Source organism: Neopsephotus bourkii, unplaced genomic scaffold (genome assembly GCF_033783945.1).
Source record: "Neopsephotus bourkii isolate Nb327-2 ecotype Australia unplaced genomic scaffold, CSIRO-AGI_Nbou_v1 NB_52, whole genome shotgun sequence".
In the NCBI taxonomy this organism is placed as follows: domain Eukaryota; kingdom Metazoa; phylum Chordata; class Aves; order Psittaciformes; family Psittacidae; genus Neopsephotus; species Neopsephotus bourkii.
This window is the reverse complement of record NW_026900569.1, coordinates 957,140-977,490: the sequence shown is the minus strand read 5'-3', so window position 1 is coordinate 977,490 and position 20,351 is coordinate 957,140. Positions and strand designations below refer to the sequence as shown.

General features: G+C 48.8%; 1 protein-coding gene across 1 annotated transcript; it reads left to right on the top strand.

Annotated features, from left to right (window-relative positions):
* Positions 1-5,822: 5,822 nt before the first annotated feature.
* SHROOM1 (shroom family member 1) lies at positions 5,823-15,876 on the top strand. The gene is made up of 6 exons (XM_061348218.1): positions 5,823-8,650; positions 9,342-9,400; positions 11,244-11,816; positions 12,119-12,299; positions 13,466-13,738; positions 15,300-15,876. The coding sequence occupies exons 1-6, from the start codon at positions 5,927-5,929 to the stop codon at positions 15,552-15,554; spliced, it is 4,065 nt and encodes a 1,354-aa protein (XP_061204202.1). The 5' UTR covers positions 5,823-5,926; the 3' UTR covers positions 15,555-15,876.
* Positions 15,877-20,351: the final 4,475 nt, after the last annotated feature.

Genomic DNA, 20,351 nt, shown 5'->3' with positions numbered 1-20,351 from the left:
CACTGGTGCAGCTTGATGCTGGTGCTGTGCGTGGAGCTGCTTGGACACATCCCTGTGATGCGATGGACCAGGTGAGAGATGGGAAAACCCACCTCTGAACCTATGCGAGTTGCACTGAAAACACTTGAGGTTCTGGTGTGGGGAAGATCTGTTCTGCAGACGTGGCTGGAATGTGGAACCAAAGCATCAGCTTGTGTCTTCTAAAAAGAAAACTGGAGGTAGAAAACTTGTTCCAGCTGTACTTCCCATGGATTTGCCTTCAGATATCTAGAGGTAACTAACCCAAGCATCATTTCAGAGTGTGGGTGTGTATTTTAGATGGCTGTATCTGGTCTATATTGTCTCTCTGTAATTCAGTGGTTGCTATGATGCCTATCTGGATATTTGCTTTATGCAAGAAAAGAGTGCACATGCTGGTTACCCAGTGTTGCTTGTATTGCACTTGCTGTAAATCTGGTGGGAGGTGATTCTGCTGGTCCATAGTGTAAGTAACTGCTCCTTCATGTCTATGTAAGTGTGTGTTTGGGGAGGGAGAGCAGCTCCATGAAACCCTGAGTGCAGACCCCTGCAGGCCGCAGTGTCTGTGTCCATGCTGCAGTCCGGGGGGTCTCAGACTCTCCATGCAAGCAGATTTTCCTTCATCTGGACAGTGGCCGTGTCCCAGAGCAGCTGGTGGGTCACACCGGTCCTCACAGGGCCACAAAGGAGATGCAGCCATTAGAGATGGTGCAAGAGCACATCCTGACCCAGGCATGAGCTAGTGGAGGTGGCAGGAGGGAAAGCGTAATGTTGGAAAACAAAGTGTGGAAGTGTCGTGTCTTCTATTGATCCTTTCTCCCCAGCAAGGGCTCTTGGGTTCCTTTCAGAGCATCTGCTGCCAAAGTCCATCTGCTCCCATCCCTTCTGTGAAGTCAGCAGGAAAACAGATGAAGGAGCAGGATATAGCCTGGAAAATATTAAAACCGCATTTGAAATGTTTAACCTGGGGTCGAAAGCAGCTTTAGGCATGGGAGTTCTCTAGGATACAGGATAATGCCTACTGATTCTAAAAGCAGCAGTGTCATCAGGCTTTTTCTTTCTGGAGTTTTGACTTTTGAAGCCTGTAATTCTGCAATACTCTTGCCTATTTCTGGGTCTGTTCTTGCAGCAATGTGAATGGTAAATTTATGGCATTAAAGGAACTTGATTAGGCTCTAAAAAGGGAGAAAAATTGTGCTGAAGTAAGAAGGGATGAAATGGAAATGATTGGAGAGGAACGTGCGCGCTTGGGCGGAAGCTGTGATTTGGGGCAGAAGTGTGTGTTTGAGACGTGCTTTCAGAGATGGAAACCAAAACAAGTGCTTGGTGCTCAGCAGATGAGGGAGTGATGACGATAGAGGCCAAGAGCAATTTCTGAGGCTCAATAAGGGAAGTCAGGGAATTCAAGGACAATGGGAAGTATGTGGTGGGTGACTGCTCTCATTAAAAGGTCAGGCTCTGCTGGTGCTCAGAAAAGGCCTCTCGCAGGGCTGTGACGAATTGCCGAGCCTCATCTTCCTCATTAAACCCTTGGCCAGAGATGGGACCGTGGATCTCTGGTCCAAAAGCATTTTACTTGGGCCACAGCTTTACATCGGCCAAGTTTGCATGTTACTGCAATGCCAGTGGTCCAGTCCAGCAGTGAGATGTCATCACTGGGTGGGAAGTGACTGGGGAAGGTGGAGATGGACCCATACTGGCACTGTGGAACTGCACTCATAGTAGGAATCACTTCCTTCTGTGAAGAGCAAGGCATAGCAGGGTAAGGAAGCTTAGGAAGATTCATGTCCCCACTAGCAAATGGGGATATTGAGATGCATTATTGTTATTTTCATCCTCTTTTAAATTACTCGGGACACTTGCATTGCTCCAGAGACCCTCATGTCTCTGTCTGTGGCCTTTACTGGAACACTTTACATTCCTCAAACTGTGCTGAGATTTACTTCTGTGCACGCAAGGCTTAACCCTCACCTAAATCCCATTTAGGCTCTGTTTTGAGGATGTCTGATACTGTGACTTTCCCTGGCTCCCAGTAGCAGGGTAATTTTCCCACTGGGTCTGTATAAGCCAAGCTTGAAAGCTTGTCCTTGGGTTTAGATGTCTGATACCCTTTGCAAGCGTTGGCTACTGCATAATAGTGCTGGAAATAGGTGGGAAATCTGGGGTTTAGAGTCCTCTGAACTCTTTGCAAGGGAAATGCAGAGCAGCAGAATGTGTTTTCCAGTCATCTAAAGGGGATGTCATCTGATATGTTTGCCTCCCTCTTTGAAACCTGAAGCTGGAAGCCCTAGGAGGTAAAATGGTTGATTACAGGCTAGAAATAATAATAATAAAGAGAAAAAGAGAGAAACAGGCTCTTAGTCCCTGGGCACAAGGATGATGAGCAGCCACGCTTTCCTGCATGTGGTATCCTCACATTTCAGTCATGTGGAAGTGATGGAATTTAAAGACTTCAGACATTTGTCTGGAATTTCTGGATATTTCATAGTCTGGTCAAAAGAGCAGCTCTCATTTCCAGACATCTCACATCTCCGAGTCACTGAGAATGCATTTATATGGATGATCAGGGGCTGGAGCACCTCCCGTGTGAAGACAGGCTGAGAAAGTTGGGGCTGTTCAGCCTGGAGAAGAGAAGCTGTGTGGAGACCTCAGAGCAGCCTCCAGTATGAAGGGGGCCTATAGGGATGCTGGGGAGGGACTCTTCATTAGGGACTGCAGTGACAGGACAAGGGGTAATGGGTTAAAACTGAAACAGGGGAAGTTTAGGTTGGATATAAGGAGGAAATTTTTTCCTGTGAGGGTGGTGAGGCACTGGAATGGGTTGCCCAGGGAGGTTGTGAATGCTCCATCCCTGTCAGTGTTCAAGGCCAGGTTGGATTAAGCCTTGGGTGAGATGGTTTAGTGTGAGGTGTCCCTGCCCATGGCAGGGGGTTGGAACTGGATGATCTTAAGGTCCTTTCCAACCCTAACTATTCTATGATTCTATATTGTGCTTGTGCACAGCTTGATCATCAGCAGATGACCTGCTGCAGGTGATGCCATTCCATAGGCTCTGCACTTGCTTTCCCAGGATTTCAGGCTCTCAAGGCTTCCCAAGGCTCGCCCGGGTCTCGGAGGTGATGCTTTGGCAGCAGTTACATGTGCTGGGCTGTGGGTCGGGTGCTGTGGGCTGTGCAACTGATTGGAATCCAAGGAATTCTGGATAATGTTTACATCAGGTGTTTGCTCGCTGATAACAAACAGGTCACTCACAAGCAAGTACATGACATAACATGGGGAGGTTGGTCATGGTGTTTGCTTTGTGCTTCACATACCGGCCACGCTCATTGCTTGGGGAACAGTTGCATATTGTAGTCTGATGCGCATGAATAGCTGCGGGCTTCCCCTTTAGTTCCATGGACCCACTTGTTTAAAAGTGGCAGTTCTGCAGAAAAAGACTAGAAATAGGCAGTGTTGGTGGCCTTAGAAAACAAGGAACTTGTAACTGCAGCATGGAGGCACTGTGTTTTCTCTGTACAGAGTTAACTTGACAGAGACTCGAGGCTTTGACCTACTGAGTTGGTTGCAAGGAGTTCAGGGCTGTGCAATACAAACCACCTTTCCCTGGAGCGGGGAGGCTGCGGTGGTGACTGCTCTTGTAACAGCGGTCTGTGAGGGGCTGGAGGCTTCAGCAGGTCAGAACATTAATGTTTTCCTCTTACAGGACAAAGTAGACCTCATAGCAGTCTTCCAGTATCTGAAGGGGGAATATAAGGATGCTGGGGATGGACTCTTCATTAGGGACTGTAGTGACAGGACAAGAGGTAATGGGTTAAAACTTAAACAGGGGAAGTTTAGATTGGATATAAGGTGGTAATTCTTTCCTGTGAGGGTGGTGAGGCACTGGAATGGGTTGCCCAGGGAGGTTGTGAATGCTCCATCCCTGGCAGTGTTCAAGGCCAGGTTGGACGAGGCCTTGGGTGCCATGGTTTAGTGTGAGGTGTCCCTGTCCATGGCAGGGGGGTTGGAACTTGATGATCTTAAGGTCCTTTCCAACCCTAACTATTCTATGATTCTATGATTCTCACATAGCTTTTTAAACACATTGAGATCAACAGTCCTGCTTCCAGAGGTTAGGAAGCATCTTCTCCAAAAGAAATAGGTCAGGTTTCCCCTAAGATGTGCTTCAGTACCATTTATTTGCATTTTAGCATAGGCATCTGGAGGACACCTGCTCCGTTGCTGACCTCCCTGTGCATCACGAAGAGATAGCTTGACATAAAGGAGGAAAAGCGATGTTGGGAAGCAGGGGTGTAGGAAACCAAGAGAGCGCTTTCATTGGCACACATAAACCAAACCACAACTGTTATGTAGGTTCTATACATAGCTGTGAAAAGTTAGAGCCAAATTCTCATTGTAAATCTGAGTGGCTCCAGTAACTCAGTGGAACCGTGCCAGTGTATCCCAGACAAAGACTTGGCTCAGTCTATTAATGGCAACAGAGCAATAGGGCTGCTTGGAGTGGTTCCACTGCGAGAAAATTCAGGTTTAGAGAAGGGATATAAGAATGACAGAGGGGATCAGCCTCCTGGGTCTCCTGTGGAACGTGGCTCCCATGGGGTTTGATCCTGTGCGCTCCCAGCACCCCCAAGTACACGATGCTCACACTCACTGCGGTGGTCCAGGCTCCCAGGTGCAGGCTGTTCACTGAGGTAACGTAACAGCGGTGTGATAGCCACTGTGGTACAGCCTGATTCTGCATTTAGTGTCACTGCAATCATTCTCTCTGCTGCTTTTCTGTCTCTGTAGCTTCAGAAAACCCAAGCTTTCCCTTTCACCTTCCCCTAAGGTTTTTATTGCTTTAAACTCTTCACTAAAGACCCTGATGAGAAGGATGTGGGATGTCGTCATCAGCCGGTGATGCTTCGCGGTCCCTCTGCCACCCTGTCACTCAGGGATAGACAATGAAATTTCACAGCTGCCTTTTAGATCATCTCTAAAGAGCTTCTCCAGGTGTCCTTGAGTCAGTTTCTTACTGAAATGTCCAAAAAAGCCCAGCAGGAATTCCTTCTGTTTTCCTTTCCCAGAAGCCAGTTAACTTATTTACTGTGTCCCACCAGGCCAAGCTCCCTTTATAGATTAACTTGTGCACTCTGGCTCCTGTCCATCTCTTCCTTTGGCTCTACATGAATGATACCAGGCCTGTCTTTGAAACAAGGCAGGAATGTGAGGTTTCTGATTAAACAGCACCATCACCCCTCAAACCTCTCTTTCTGCCAGCTTTGAGGCCCCGCTGCAGAGGTTCAGGTTGGGAATGATGGGTTCAGGTCTGGTGAGATCAACCTTTTTGGGGAAACCAGACATGCGTTGTCCTGTTGGATTTGAATGCAGTTCTGTCTCCTCGGGAGCGTGTTACTGGGGCAGTTTGTCACTGAAGGGTTTCAAGGCTTTGCTTTCTTTTGGTCACAGAATCACAGCCTTGGTTGGGTTGGGAGGGACCTTAAAGCTCATTCAGTTCCAGCTGTGTTTTGATTCTGTCCCTTGATGCTTGGCAATCGTAATGAGAGGGCATCTTCCAATTGTATGTGTGGTCTTTTGGACTTAATAAAGGTCTAGAGAACTCTTGTCGTTAAAGACTTGGTTGCTCTGTTTGTGATAGAGGAAATGATCATTCCAAGATCCTGGTGATTACTGAAGGCAGAAATCTAACTGCTACTCCAAATGCTATTTCCAAGCTCTCATCTGGAGCAGGTGTGTGTGATGCTCTCTGATGTCCCCAGTTGCAATGAGAATCCTCCCATTCAGGTTTTCACGTGTTTCTCTTTCTTTTTAGGATCCTCTATTGGAGTGTGAATACAGAGGAGAATGTGCTTTTCTGACAGCTGTTGTGGGTATTTAACCAGCCTTTGATTTCTGGAAATGCTACAACATGACTTCATCTGGGAATGGGATCGAGAGATGGACTCAGAGGCAGCGTGCCAGAGTTGGAGAGCTGGTAGAGCCTCTGTCCTCTCCTGAAAGCAGCCATGGCCTTTCACCAGTGAAGTCGGTCAGCAGTGCAGAGCATCTCCTGCAGCTCCCTGGAAGAGTGGACTCTGCTTACAGCTCTTTCTCAGGGGGATCAAATGCTCCAGAGTATCCCACCCCATCGTGCTATGGTGAAAACTGCTGTTGGCCTCTGGAGCAGGCACCTTACATGGACTCGCAATATGTAAGAGGTATTTACAATCTCAGTGCAGCAAACTCTGACCACGGGTGCCTGCATCCCTGCAGAGCACCAGACCCCAGCAGCCATAACTCGCACAGCACCGGTCTCACTGAGCGCTCTGGAAGCGCTCCCACCCGAGGGACTTCACATCAGGGACCTTCTCCTCCAGCAGCACCTCCACCTTCTCCTCCCATGCGACTCGATAGCTATAAAGTCACCAGGCACCTGGAACACTCAAGAGGAAGACGCAGCTCTGGAAGTCATGGTGACTGGAGTGTGCAGCCAGCTCCTTGCATGCAGGACAGTCAGCTGGTGGATAGGGACGTACCATGGGGTCGGCACAGGGATGAAGTTACGGAGCAAGGTATAGTGGCTGTTAGGGAAAAGACTCTGGAAAACAAGGGCCTTTCCTCTGATTCTGCAAATGAGTTATCCATACCACAAAATCAGGGGTTAAAGATGGAGGAAAATGGAGAGTGGGGCCCATCCCAACAGCCCGTGAGGAGAAGCAATGCTCACGTCTTCAGCAGGCCTTCTTCAGTCATTTTTCAGGAATACTTAAAGACTGACTCTGTGGCCAATATCCCCAAAATACTTTCTGCTTACAATTCAGTTCATGCTTATGAAGATCCTGAAGAGAAGAGTTCCAAGTCCTGTCACCCGGTGCATACCCACCCTGACACTGTTAATGATACACAGGAAGACAAACAGTGTCCCTGCAGTGTACGTCAGCCGGCTCTCAGAGATGTGCAGAGCACAGTGACAGAGCCCAGCCAAGGAAGAGGATCCTTGCCTTGCCCTCGCTGCCCGCTCCATGCCGAGCTGCGTTCAGATGTGGATCAAGGTGGGTTTGAGGACAGTTGTGACTTAAAATATATGGAGAATGCTTCCAGGAAGCCGAATGGTTGTACAGGCAAAAATCAGTGCTGTGCCTCTGAAGGAACGCTTGGAAGTGGTATCAGGGAACTACTGAATGAGCCAGCCAAAATGCAGAGGTCAGCACTGTCCTGCAGTTACGGTCCTGCTGAAGCGCAGCCTCCACGCTGGGAGGAGCGGGATCAGGGAGATAGGCGCTGCCATGGTAATAATGGCCAAACGTCTTTGATCAGACCAAAGGAAGAGCCAACATCTCATCTTTCACATGAAGCCAAGAAAGAAAAAGGGGTCAATACCAGCAGTCCTGACCTCAGCACACAGCTGGAACGAGAGGAACCTCCTGTTCAGAAATGCCAGCCTGGATTTCAGAAGCAGCTCTTGAGGCAGCCTCGGGATGCTCTTGCTGGGGAACAAATAACCAGGCAGACAACTCCCATGCTTTACTATCTGTCTGGGGGGAAAGCCACCGATATCCTGAGCCACAACAAGCTCACCCAGGGTAAAGAGGACTTGAGGACCTCACTGAAGGAATCCCCAGCAAGCAGCTCCTCAGCACAGTGTCTAGAGCTACAGAGGGAAAGCAGTCGAAGGACCAACCACCAGCATCAGTGCGGTGATGACCTGCTTGAGACTGAAGATCTCATTGTCATGGATGAGAGCTTCAAGAATGACTACAGAGAGAAACTTAAAGTGGCTCAGAAGAAGGTTCTGAGAGAAACCTCCTTTAAAAGGAAAGACTTGCAGATGAGTTTGCCAGTTAGACTGAGGCATAAACCCTCTAAAAGGCCATCAATTGAACACCTTAGGTCCTTCTCATTATCCGGTTCAAGTGAGGATGCCAAGCCTGTTCCTTGTTCCCCTTCTCACCTAGAATCCTTGGAATGCTTCAGTAGAGATGAAGAAATTAAGAAGCCACAAACAGGTCGAATGGGGGGAAGGAAAAGGGTCACCAAAGAGCAGAAGAACCTGTGTTATTCTGAACCTGAGAAACTCGATCAGCTAGCAGATAAGGAAGTGTTGTGGAGTCAAGTCAGGGATGAAATCACTGAGCAAGGTACAGGAGCAGCAGGGAGGAAGACTCTGGAGAACAGAGGGAGGGCACTTTCCAGTTCAGGTATCTCCAGGACAGAGCTGAAACAGATCCAGCACACTGCACTTATCCAGTACATGGAACGGAAGATTAACCAGAGACCAGGCAGTGCACAGCACCTCCCACTGCATAAGCCACCCCTGCAGAAGAGGCTGTCCCATCCCAAATGGCCTCCTAGCAAGGCTTCCAATGCCAGCAGGAGCGGGAAGATGCAGGATGATGAGGTTTTCTGCCAAGTTCTTTCTAAAGAGAAATCACCGGATGTCGTTCCTCATTTGGCTTCTGTTCCCCCACTGAGTACGAGCAGCAGGTACAACCCCAGCTCTGCTGGTACAGAGACCTCAAAGCTTGGCTCATTGCCCAACAAGGCAGGCAGGGATTACCCCAGCAAATGTGCATTGGCTGAGAGCCTCCTGCAGGAGGGTGATCCAGCTGGGAGAGCTCAGGAGAGGCCAAAATCCACTCCTCCTTCCACACAGGTGAGACAGATGTTAACAGAGGCATTATTGTTTGGGAATAACTTAGGACCATCCACCTGGTTTGGGGAACTGCATGAAAAGCATCATGAACGAGTGCAGAGGTGAGGGCAGGGGAGATGCGCTGTGTGTCTCTTGAAGGGGACAAGGTGTGCATGGGGTCTGGTGCTCGACCCCATGCTGTGTTTCAGTTGTCACTGTTGTGACCACAGAAACTTCATTAGAACAGTGTCCCAGGAATGGGTTTTATAGAGATTTTCATTAATGACCAACCGTTTTAGCTCCTGAATTTGAAGGACAGTAGCTGTCAATGTTGTTGTCAAGGAAAGTAAAGAAGATAAAGGGTCAGGAAATAATCTAATGTCCTACTCAAATTAGCCAACTGAAGAGGCTGACAAACTAATCCCACTGCTAGCTGCTTTCTGAATTGTTATGAGAGTAGAGCATGTATTTTGTTGTCAGATGTTGTAGGTAGAAAAGGATGATGCTACGTGGGGAGAGCGTAATAGGAATTTCATTAATAAAACCAGATAGACACAACAAAAGCCCCGTACAAACAAGCACAAAACCTTGGTGAACCTACTCAGATCTAGTGTTGGCTTTTGCTCTGGGGATGACAAACACGGGGGGTGAACTGGAGCTGCTGCCCAGTGTGAAGATGCTCGTGGTCCCAGTGTGTTGCTTTTGCTTCCAGGGCCCTCATGGACAAGTGACACCTTCTCGGCGCTGCCAGAGCTCTCTTGGCACCCCCAGGTAAGGCTGTGAAGGCTGTGCCTGGGTGCAGCCCATGTCCAAGACACAGGAACTCCAGGAGCAGCTGCGGTTTTCTGCCGCTGTCATGGGACCCTGTGTGGTCCAAATGGGAATAACTCCTCTGCTGCACTGTTTGCTTCGCTTTGGGACAGACTTTACAATCATTGCTGTGCGGGGCGAGGGGGAGCAGGCAGTGAGTACCTGAGCTGTGGCTCCCTGCGGCAGCTGTGCTCCTGCACATGCCTGAGATCACAGCTCCCTCATCCGAGCTCTGGCAAACACAGCATCTGCCACAGCGCAGTGTGCCAGGCTGGGAAACGTGTGATGGGAGCGGTGTGTGACACTGGGAAACGTGTGATGGGAGCGGTGTGTGACACTGGGAAACGTGTGATGGGAGCGGTGTGTGACACTGGGAAATGTGTGATGGGAGCAGTGTGTGACACTGGGAAATGTGTGATGGGAGCGGTGTGTGACACTGGGAAATGTGTGATCAGAGCGGTGTGTGACACTGGGAAACGTGTGATGGGAGCGGTGTGTGACACTGGGAAATGTGTGATCAGAGCGGTGTGTGACACTGGGAAATGTGTGATCAGAGCGGTGTGTGACACTGGGAAACGTGTGATCAGAGCGGTGTGTGACACTGGGAAACGTGTGATGGGAGCGGTGTGTGACACTGGGAAATGTGTGATGGGAGCGGTGTGTGACACTGGGAAACGTGTGATCAGAGCGGTGTGTGACACTGGGAAATGTGTGATGGGAGCGGTGTGTGACACTGGGAAATGTGTGATGGGAGCAGTGTGTGACACTGGGAAATGTGTGATCAGAGCGGTGTGTGACACTGGGAAACGTGTGATGGGAGCGGTGTGTGACACTGGGAAATGTGTGATGGGAGCGGTGTGTGACACTGGGAAATGTGTGATGGGAGCAGTGTGTGACACTGGGAAACGTGTGATGGGAGCGGTGTGTGACACTGGGAAACGTGTGATCAGAGCGGTGTGTGACACTGGGAAATGTGTGATGGGAGCGGTGTGTGACACTGGGAAACGTGTGATCAGAGCAGTGTGTGACACTGGGAAACGTGTGATCAGAGCAGTGTGTGACACTGGGAAACGTGTGATTGGAGCAGTGTGTGACACTGGGAAATGTGTGATCAGAGCGGTGTGTGACACTGGGAAACGTGTGATCAGAGCGGTGTGTGACACTGGGAAACGTGTGATCAGAGCAGTGTGTGACAGTGGGAAATGTGTGATCAGAGCAGTGTGTGACAGTGGGAAATGTGTGATCAGAGCCATGTAGTCATAGGATTTCCACTGTTTCAGTCACTCAGAAAGATGCCGATGGTTTCTGGAGGCTTGATTATCTTGGAAAAATAATTGGATTTCCAGCTTGATTTTGAGATTTATCTTCAATTTCCCAGTTTGGCCAAGAGGCTCAGAGGGTCAGCACGGATGTAACCGGAGTTCTGGACAGAACAGTAACATCAAAACACATTTGATCATAGCTCTGTAATATGTACTAAGTAGGTTAAAAGAGAAATCCAGAATTGGTTTTGTTAGTCAGTAATTTAGATTCTCCTCTTTGGGGCAGAGCTGGCACTTTTTACTGTGGGTTTATTTCAGAAAACATGGATGTTGGTCATGATTAGAAAATGGGGATTCAAACAACACAGGCTGGTGCAGTAGCCTTGCTTTTTTTTGGCAGGAAAAATGAATAGGTGTTCTGGAATCTGAATTCAAGAGGAAGCTGGAAAGATAATGGCAATTATCCTGTAGCTGCTTAAACGGGCTGCAAGGTATCTGTGGTAGAGGAAGTGTCTCACAAGGAAGTGTCTTCTTTCTTCTAGATTCCATGATCCTGGGAAAGATGGATGTGAGAATTGTGAACGTAAAGACTATGACATAAGTGGAAGTCTGTGCTGTCAGGGTACCAAGGCGCTGACTCCTGAAGCCCCTATTCCCATACCAAGGAGCAGAAGCAAGGGAGATGCTGAAGCAGAGGAGGAATGCAGAACTGAGTCTCTGAGCAGCAATGCTTTAGCAAAGTGTCCAGAGCAGCAGCCTGCAGCTTCTCCAGATCAAGTAATTTGCTGCCACACAGTGTTAGCTCAGCCCCACCACGGGGACAGGAATACAGCTAAAGGTTTAATTGCAAAGGAGACATCCACGTACAACAGCCAGAGTGATGCTCACCTCAAGGGAGAGGCAAAAGGGAGGCTGCAGTCTCCTGAAGACCAGCGATATGAAGAACTTGCTATGGAGATCATTGCCAAGGACAGTTCTCTGGTGGATATTCTCATGCCTCACCCTGGTAGGAGAACTGCTTTAGACCTGATGGAGGGTCTGTTTCCTGTTAACATCCCCATGCTGGATAAATCACACAGGAAAAAGGGAGATGTACAGCACATGCAGGAGAATGAGTGAGTAGTCAAATGATCTAGTATTTTAAGCTAATTTACTGTATGAATATCACATGTACTGGTAGTAAGGTGACCTGAGCATATTGCTTTATTTTGGTTTCATTAGCAAATGATTTAGGGATCAAGAAACGTCTGAGGCTATGGGTGTATGACAAGAAATGTGGTTCAATTATTCCTTATTATGCGGGACTGTGACAAATCCAGACCGCAAATCTTTTGCTTTAGATCTTTTAAGAACTTTAAAAGATGGATTCCGAAGTCAGGATGGACTAAACCATGAACACAGCATTTGAGACTTAAACTCCTAAGTGCTTGCCATGGGTATTTATTTTCTGTTCCAATAGCAGAGATGCACCAGCAGAATGTCCTGAACCTGAACACGATGCCAAGCAGAAGCGTGAAGATCCTACCTCTGAGGGAAGCCAAGACCTGAATAGGAGCAGAGGCAGCACAAATGACCTGGATGACATCACGGCTAAGAAAGTATGTACATGACCATCAGAGGAACCCTGTTTGTTCGCCATGACAACTAAGTTATTAATTTCACTGGGGGCATTTGTATTCATTACTTTTATCCCAACAATAATGTTTCATAGGTAACTTGGAATTTATTTTTGCCAGTAAAAATGGAATCCTGGCAAATTGGCATATTGATCCTAAATGGTGGTATCTAAGTCCTGGTTTGACTCGGATCTCTCCCCCACATACTTCTCCTGAGCAGGTCACCAGGGATGGGTTGTACCTGGAACAAGCACGTAGGGTGGGTTATACCTTTCCTTGCAAGGCCAGCTCCTGCGCAGCAGCTGAATCTCAATTTAATCCTCAAATCTGGCCTCAGAACCTTCAAAATTCATTACAACTGGCAGCCTGAATAAGAAGAGTTTTTCACTCTGAGAGAAGTGGCAGTTCTTACTTCATACAGCACGTATGGGCTGAGATAGACTATGGCAGCTTGGAAGGGCAATTCGTAGCTTCAAAGAATGAGCTGGGTTTTATCCCTTGTAGAAACGTGGCCATGCTCCATCTCAGGTAATGACAATCTGCCTTCTTGAAACTCCTCCTGCTGGGCATGTGGTGATACTCCTCATCACCCACTGTCTAATTGCTGCTCCTGCTCACAGTGGCATCGGATGACTTCCAAAATAGCTGATGGGGTTCTTCTGCTCTGGTTTCGGGGCCTTTTTCCATATCAACATTTCCCTACCCAACAGCCTCTTGCTTCACTACCCAGGCACTGCAGCTTGCTTGAATCACCCCAGGAACTGACTTTGTGTGTGTATTATACATGAAATTCCAGTCCTTGTAAAGCTTGGGTAATGGAGCTGTGACTTGATGCTCATGTCTTGGAGCATAACCGCGTGTAACCGTGTTGTAATCCTTATTGCAGTTGACTTGTGACTGATGGGAAGCTCTCTGAGCTAGGGATTATATCACCAGTTAAGGTGATTACCAGTGATTTGCTTTTTAGCGTTTGACAATTAAGTACAGCTTAGAAAAATACTCATTTTTTCCTCCTTTCCTCGAGCTTAGAAGCATTTTAAAAGTCAAAAATCTGCCAAAGACAATGCGAGGAAAATCCACCCTCTAGAAATGATCGGGGTCCTCTTTGGCAATAGCAGCTTTCCAGGATTATCGTTCTCCCTTTGCAGCTGGAACTCATGTCCAGGCTCCGGTCCAAGCTGCAGACCCTGCATGGGGAGAGGGAGCTCATCCTCTCCGAAGCCCGGGCGTGCGCCGTGCGAGGCACGGAGCTGGAGGCGCTGGTGCAGGATGTCTGCAGGCACAATGAGTTTGAGCGCTACATGATGTTCATCGGCGACCTGGAGAAGGTGGTGAGCCTCCTGCTCTGCTTGTCCAGCCGCCTGGCCCGGGTCCAGAATGCCATGAGGAGGATCGATGGCAACACGGATGCTGAGGAGAAGGTGAGTGACAAGGGGGGGGGTATTTGTTTGGGTCACTCCTTCCCAGATGGGGCTGATCCTGTGTCGCTGTCTTATAGCTCTAAACAGGAGTTGTAAGTTACACATGAACCCCAGCTGCTGTTATAAGATTAAATTATACATGAAACTGAATTATACATGACACCAGCCGCTGTCCCAGCAGCGTTAGTGCCACACAGGAAGATGGTGTGTGCTGGAGGTGGGTTTTGAACCCTGGGGGTAGCTCCAAGCCGGGGCTTCAGGGGGCTGTTTGCCATTTCGGGGTTTTCCCCCTGGTTGTTTCAATGTGGTAATTGCTGCCTTTGAATTTCTGCTTCACTTAATGGGCTTGTAGGGAGCAGGAAGATGTGGTCGTAACCTGAGACCAAATTCCCTGCAGTTTAGCTCAACTAGCCAGTTTAGCTGGAAAATTAGGAATTGTCTCATGTCACCAGGAAATCCTTTCAAGTCTGAAAAGTCTCCTTTTTGCTAGAGAAGACGAGCCAAGTTTATCCCAGGAATGTCCTGCTGCTCTCGTTGCTTTTAGACGTGTTATCCATACAATACCTGCTGTTCTCTCTCATACGGAAACTCAAAAAGCACAGAGTTGGAAAAACTGGGATTTCCTGGAGCTGGGCTGCCAAGAGGTTTAGCATAGTTCTCATGCAGAACAGCACTAAAAGGGTCCTGCCATGCAGTGTGACATGGAGATCAGGATCTGCCCACTCCAGAATGTCACTCACATTAACAGGAATTACTTTGAGCTGTATTCCACCCTGACTTTGGCTTTGTGGTGGGCGCTTCTCTAGTGTTAAGTTTATGCTCTTCATAGTAAATGTGTTAAAATATCCAAGCATTTGAATAACATCATAAAGACTTGGTTATGGGCCAGCATCTTCACAACCACCTCCCAGTCGCTGCCCCAGTGTCAGCACAACCAGCAGTCTGGGTCTTTGACTCTGTCTTGAGGGTGCTGCTGGTGAGCTCTGCTCTGTGCTGGACACTGTCCTGGGACCGGACATCTCCCAGCGGTGCTCTCCCTGTGAGCATCATCACAGCTGGAAGAGACTTAGCTGAAACGTGAATGTGTTAAAACCGTGTAGAATAGGCAAGGCTTGATTCTGGTGGGTTTGTTCACAAGAAGCCTTTGGACAGTTACCATCTGCAACGTGTACCTTTTAATAGAAGTTTTAATAGAAGGTGTCTTTTTGATATGACATGGGTACTGTGGCTGCACACAAAATACAAAGGTATGTGTCTTAAAGAGCTTCTAATTGAATGAAGATGGATCCAGGACACTTTAAAATCCCCAGCATGTTAAATGTATTGATTTTTCTCCTGAGGGCAGCATGGAGGAAGTGAGCCCTGATGGGCTTCCCTGGGTGTCTTTACCTTACAAGCCACAAGAATGAGTAATTCAATCGAGCAAAAGCTCATGTGGAACACAAAGCCCACAAGAGGAAGTAATTAAACTAAATTGACTGTGGCTTCCAAATGAAGATGTAGAGTCTGCCAGGAATGATGAGTTTTCATGGTGTGCTGCTTTGTTCTTTCATTCCATCAGCAATCGCTCCATGAACGGCACAAGCTCTTGTCTAGACAGCGGGAAGATGCAAAAGACCTGAAGGAGAACCTGGATCGCAGGGAGAGGGTGGTCTCTGGCATCCTTGCCAAGTACCTGAGTGCCCAGCAGCTCCAGGACTACCGGTGCTTTGTTCAGGACAAGACCTCTTTGCTCATTGAGCAGAAGGACCTTGAAGAGCAGATTAAGTTTTTTGAAGAGCAATTAGAAAGTCTTGAGAGAAGCATCCGACTGTAGCACCCACCGGCAGCCCACCCGCTGCAACACCCTCATTTGGGACCTATCCCTGGAATTCCACAGGCTGGGTTTGGTGGATTCTTGCTATCCTGGTAGTGCCATGGTGTTGACAAGTGCTTAGATGCTGCAGGGATGCTCTGGGCACGCACTGGATGTGCCTTCCCCTTGGGCAGGCCAACTGCCAGCAGTGTACAGCACGTCGCATTGGAAATGACTGATAGGATGTTTGCTCCTATTCACTTGGCGTGTGTTTCCCCTTCTTGTTGTCTGTCCATCTGCTTCCAGATTGACATAATCTCAATAAAAGAATGGTACAAATATTTTCCTGCTGTGGGTGGGCTGAGTGTTTAAAATGGAAAATGCTGTGGGTGTTCAGATTTGGACTGGGGAAGGCACGAAGCCATAGGGAACGCTATGGACCACTTCAGCGAAGCTCCCGCACTCGTTTCTACTGTTTATATCTATGACACAGTGAAAATACACTGTAATGGAAGAAAATAATGATTTCCTTTCTTGGCAGCTGCCATCCGTGAGTCTTTCCTGGCTCTGTGTAACCCTGGTAGGCTGTTCAGTCTTAGGAGCAGTCCTCATGGACGTCAAAAAGAGCCGCTCAGTGTTGAAGCCAGCTTAAATGAGTACTTTGGGGAGTGATAAACTCTGACCTTGGTCCTGCACAGCCATTTGCCAAGTCCTGGTTATGCTTCCAAAGTGTTTGTCTTTCAAGCTGCACCTTCAGGGGTTTGGGTTTAGGTAGTTTTCCATCGTCAGCATGAGCAAGAAGTGCTGAACGTGGGAAAGCTGCTGCTGTGAGGTAGGTGGGACGGGTGGAGGAGATTATTCTGTTTCAATGAGGCTTTATATAAATCCCTTGGCAAAACTCTTTTAAACCAATGTTGTGTGTTGAGTCAAACCAGTGATGTTGCTGCATTTAAAATCAGAGTGTGGTTTCTTGTTTGTTTCTAAGTATTCAGTGAGGGGATTATTGTGTCTGAGCTACATACCGAGACCATGAATAAGGCGGCTACTAATGGAACTCAGGTTTCTTCCACAGACACAGGAGATGTTCATTGTTCCATGATGTTAGGCTTTACCAAGAAATGTTTTGCCAGTGGCATGGGATGACCACTGAGAGAAGCTGTCCTGCTCCTGAGGCACCTTCTCCTTTGGGAGAGGTTTCAAGAAACACCCGGCATGGGGAACTGATGTAAGTTTAAATGGATGGCTTGTGTTCATTTTACATCACATCATGTTCTTTATCTGAGCTTACCCACTGGGCAACAGGAATGGACTGGTTAAGAATGACAACATACAAAAAAGAGACCCCTGTATGTGTTCTGCACAAGCAGTCTTCAAGGATAACTTGCCAATGCTCTGCCTGCTGGAGGAGGGCACCAGAGAGAGCGCAGTGTGCTGCATCTACCCATGAGCACATCCAGACGTGGCCCGGGAGTTCCATGCCAGTGCAATAAAGCACAAACAGCTTGCCAGGCTCCCAGGTTGTCAGCTGCTCTCGATTTGCCTTCAGACTAAAGGAACAAAGGAGAGGCTCATCAGGTGCTGCCCACAATCAAACAAGGAAGCATCGTTCTAAGTCTGTGTGTTTATGCAGAAGGACTCGTGTCTGGAGCCCTGCTCTCATTTCAAGGCAAACAAGAGAGCACCCTGAGTGAAGCTGCGAGGACTTGCTGTCAACCGTGTTATTATGATGACCACCAAGGATCATAAACAGCAGCAGCTCCCTTCCCAAAGCACCAGCAGGTGTGCGTTGTCAGGTGGGTCTTGAATCTGATCCTGATCACTTGTTATCAATGTGTTCCCAGGGCCAAGCCCAAGGTAATGGTGCTATCTCCCACTGGACCTGGGCAGCATTTCCTGGCACACAGACACTCTGAGTTGTGGGCTTTTCAAATCACAGTCCCATGTGTAAATGCAAGTAAAACCATTACTTGGATTAAATCATGATTAAATCATAATTAAATCTGATTGCTCAGATTAAATCTTAATTAAAACAGATTAAAGCATAATCTGATACCAGAGGTGAGGAGCAGCCCTGGGTACCTCTGGGACTGGTGAAAGGCTTCTGGGTTGCTCAAAATTGCAGCTGTTATGTACAGGAGAATGAGGAGGAGATACTGCTCGTAGAGGTGGGCTTGAATCTGCTTTCTGATCAGGGGAGAATCATAGGATGGTTTGTGTTGAAGGGACCTTAAAGCTCCTCCAGCTCCAACCCCTGCCACGGGCAGAGACCCCTTCCACTGCAGCAGCTTGCTCCAAGCCCCTGTGTCCAACCTGGCCTTGAGCACTGCCAGGGATGGGGCAGCCACAGCTTCCCAACTGCTGCCCAGGGCCCTGAAAAGCTGTTGGCTTCCAAGGCTTTGGCATTTCACCAGTGTTGAGACCTGCTGAGCACTGCTTAAGGGATGCTTAAGGGAAGTCAGGTGTGTGTGCTGGGGGAATGTAAGGAATGAGGGAGCTCCTGGTACCTGACCTCTGGGAGAGCAGGCAGGAAACCCCCCTGGCACTGCCCAACCCCAGGCAATGGAATGCTTCCTCCTGTTGCAGCCTGCAAGCCTAATGCCTTCTTATCACCCCAGGTAGAAGGTAACGTGACCCCACCACCGTGAGAGGACTGCTATCAGAGCCCTGCAGGAGCTGTCTGTGTGCATTGATTACAGCTACACCCAGGAGAATGCAGAGGAGTGCGAGGAGGAGGTGAAAGAGGCACAATGCAAGAGCCTGGATCTCCCTTGTGGGGTACCCATGGGGGTACTCCAGGAACAGTCTCTAACTCATGCGGCCGTCCACGCAGCAGCAGTGTGGGGGAAGATGCTGCAGTAGCTTCTGTTCTGCTAAGAAGCAGCTGGTGGGCTTGACTGCAGGACTCAAAGACCCCGTTTATTGCCTTGAGCCAGGGTGAGGAGCAAGTGTTACCGGTGTGGGGCAGGGGCAGCAGGCAGTGCATCACGTCTGGCAGTGCCTTGGCAGTGATTGCGGGGTTTTTGGACATGGCAGCTCATTTACCATTTACCACCCACTGCAATGTGTGGGAGTCGCTGCTGGATCCGGAGCTGCTCTTCCAGCCTCAGGCACTAAACTGAAGGATTTTAATCCCTTTTTGCTAAACCCCAGTCTGGTTTCCTTCGCTGGGGCGTTATCGTGTGGGACTTCTCCTATGGAGCTAAGTAAGGCATGGAGGAGTTAATGTACATGTACTTTGCCAAAGCTCTATCTGGTGCCTGAGAGAGCTGCATGTAATAAGTGCGAGGATGTTCTCTGCTCTGGGGATTCATGGTAACCGTCTGAATCAAACCTTAAAAATAAACTGTGAGCAGCACTGCAGAGCAGATCCGTGCCTGGGGAGCCCACGTGGGCACTGAAGAAGCATCAGGCTCTAGGAGTCATGCAACCTCTGGGTTTCACAAAACGCACTCAAGAAGCAGCACATGAATTTCACTGCTGAATGGAGAGGCATTAAAGGTTATCAGAGTGACTCTAAAATACTGCGTGAGCCTTGGAGCTGAGTCATCTCGTAGATAAATCCATGGAGGGAAAATATGGGCTGAACTGATAGTCTTGATTTAGAGAATAGGATGTGCAGGGGCAGCCAGAGACCTCCCTAATGGCCTTCAGCCCATGGCACATGGACAAGAGCATCCCCAAAGAGAAACCTGAGCAATCCTTGCTGATGGGCAGAAGTCTGTAGGTGAGTGCAGAGCATGTGGGCAGATGGCCACTGAGGGAGGAGCGAGCTGGTCCAGCCCTGAGCCTGGAGCAGAGCTCTTGTGCTTTGCTGCAAAGGGCAGAAGTGCTGCAGGAGAGTGGTGGGAGGCAATGTAACACAAAAGCATGGTGAGAAAGCCTGTGCGTCCGGGGTGGTTTGTCAGTGTGACTGTACTGGTGCATCGTGCCCAGAGAAGCTGGGGCTGCCCCATCCCTGGCAGTGCTCAAGGCCAGGTTGGACACGGGGGCTTGGAGCAAGCTGCTCCACTGGAAGGGGACCCTGCCCGTGGCAGGGGTTGGAGCTGGAGGAGCCTTAAGGTGCCTTCAACACAAACCATTCTATCACCTCACCATGTAACTCTCTACCTGAGGCAACACAGAGCAGGACTCCTACCTAGGAAAGGAAGCTGAGAGCTGTCAGCATCGCTTTTGTTGTGTGCATCCAGCATTTTTCCTTCACAGAAAGGGAAGAAGAGATACTGAAGCTGCACCAATATTAACAGTAGGGGTCTGGTTTGGCTGGGCTCAGAGGCACATCATTGTTGTAATGTAAGATCAGAGCTTTTTTTCATTGTCTGAGCTGAAGACCAGCAGTTGGTTGGGTACAGCTCTGTGTGTCCTGGGTGGTTTCAGAGCAGTCACCAAGGCTGGGGCTGGCTCAGGGGATGTTAGCGGCCGAGCTGCTGCAGTGCATCCTGTCCTAGCCCTGGCCTGGGTAGATGGATTGGCCAGATCTGTTTTGCTGCTGTACTTCATGCCCCTTGAGGAACAGGGTGAGTTCTGCACGAACAGTCTTCCCCTTATCTGTATGATCTGCATTGCTACCAGAAGAGTTTGTGGAGACAGATTTACCCCAAAATGCTTTATGGTGCACTTGGATCTATCCCTTTTTCAGGGCAGCCAGTAGGACCTGCCTGCTTCTGATGGGGCTGCACCATGTGCTTGTGCAGCAGCTCTGTTCTAGAAATCCCTGCAGGTCTAACGGTGTTGATCAGTGGAATGAGTGGGGCAGAGCACTTCTCTCTCTCTAAATGCCTTTTTTGACCTGCTCTAGGTTATCTGCCACAGACACTCTTG

Excerpts from the sequence above, each read along its gene's own strand:
- SHROOM1 (XM_061348218.1), top strand. The coding sequence starts at position 5,927 with ATGACTTCATCTGGGAATGGGATCGAGAGATGGACTCAGAGGCAGCGT. Across the intron at positions 12,300-13,465 it reads ATGACATCACGGCTAAGAAA|CTGGAACTCATGTCCAGGCT; the intron begins GTATGTACATGA and ends CTCCCTTTGCAG. Across the intron at positions 13,739-15,299 it reads ACACGGATGCTGAGGAGAAG|CAATCGCTCCATGAACGGCA; the intron begins GTGAGTGACAAG and ends TCATTCCATCAG.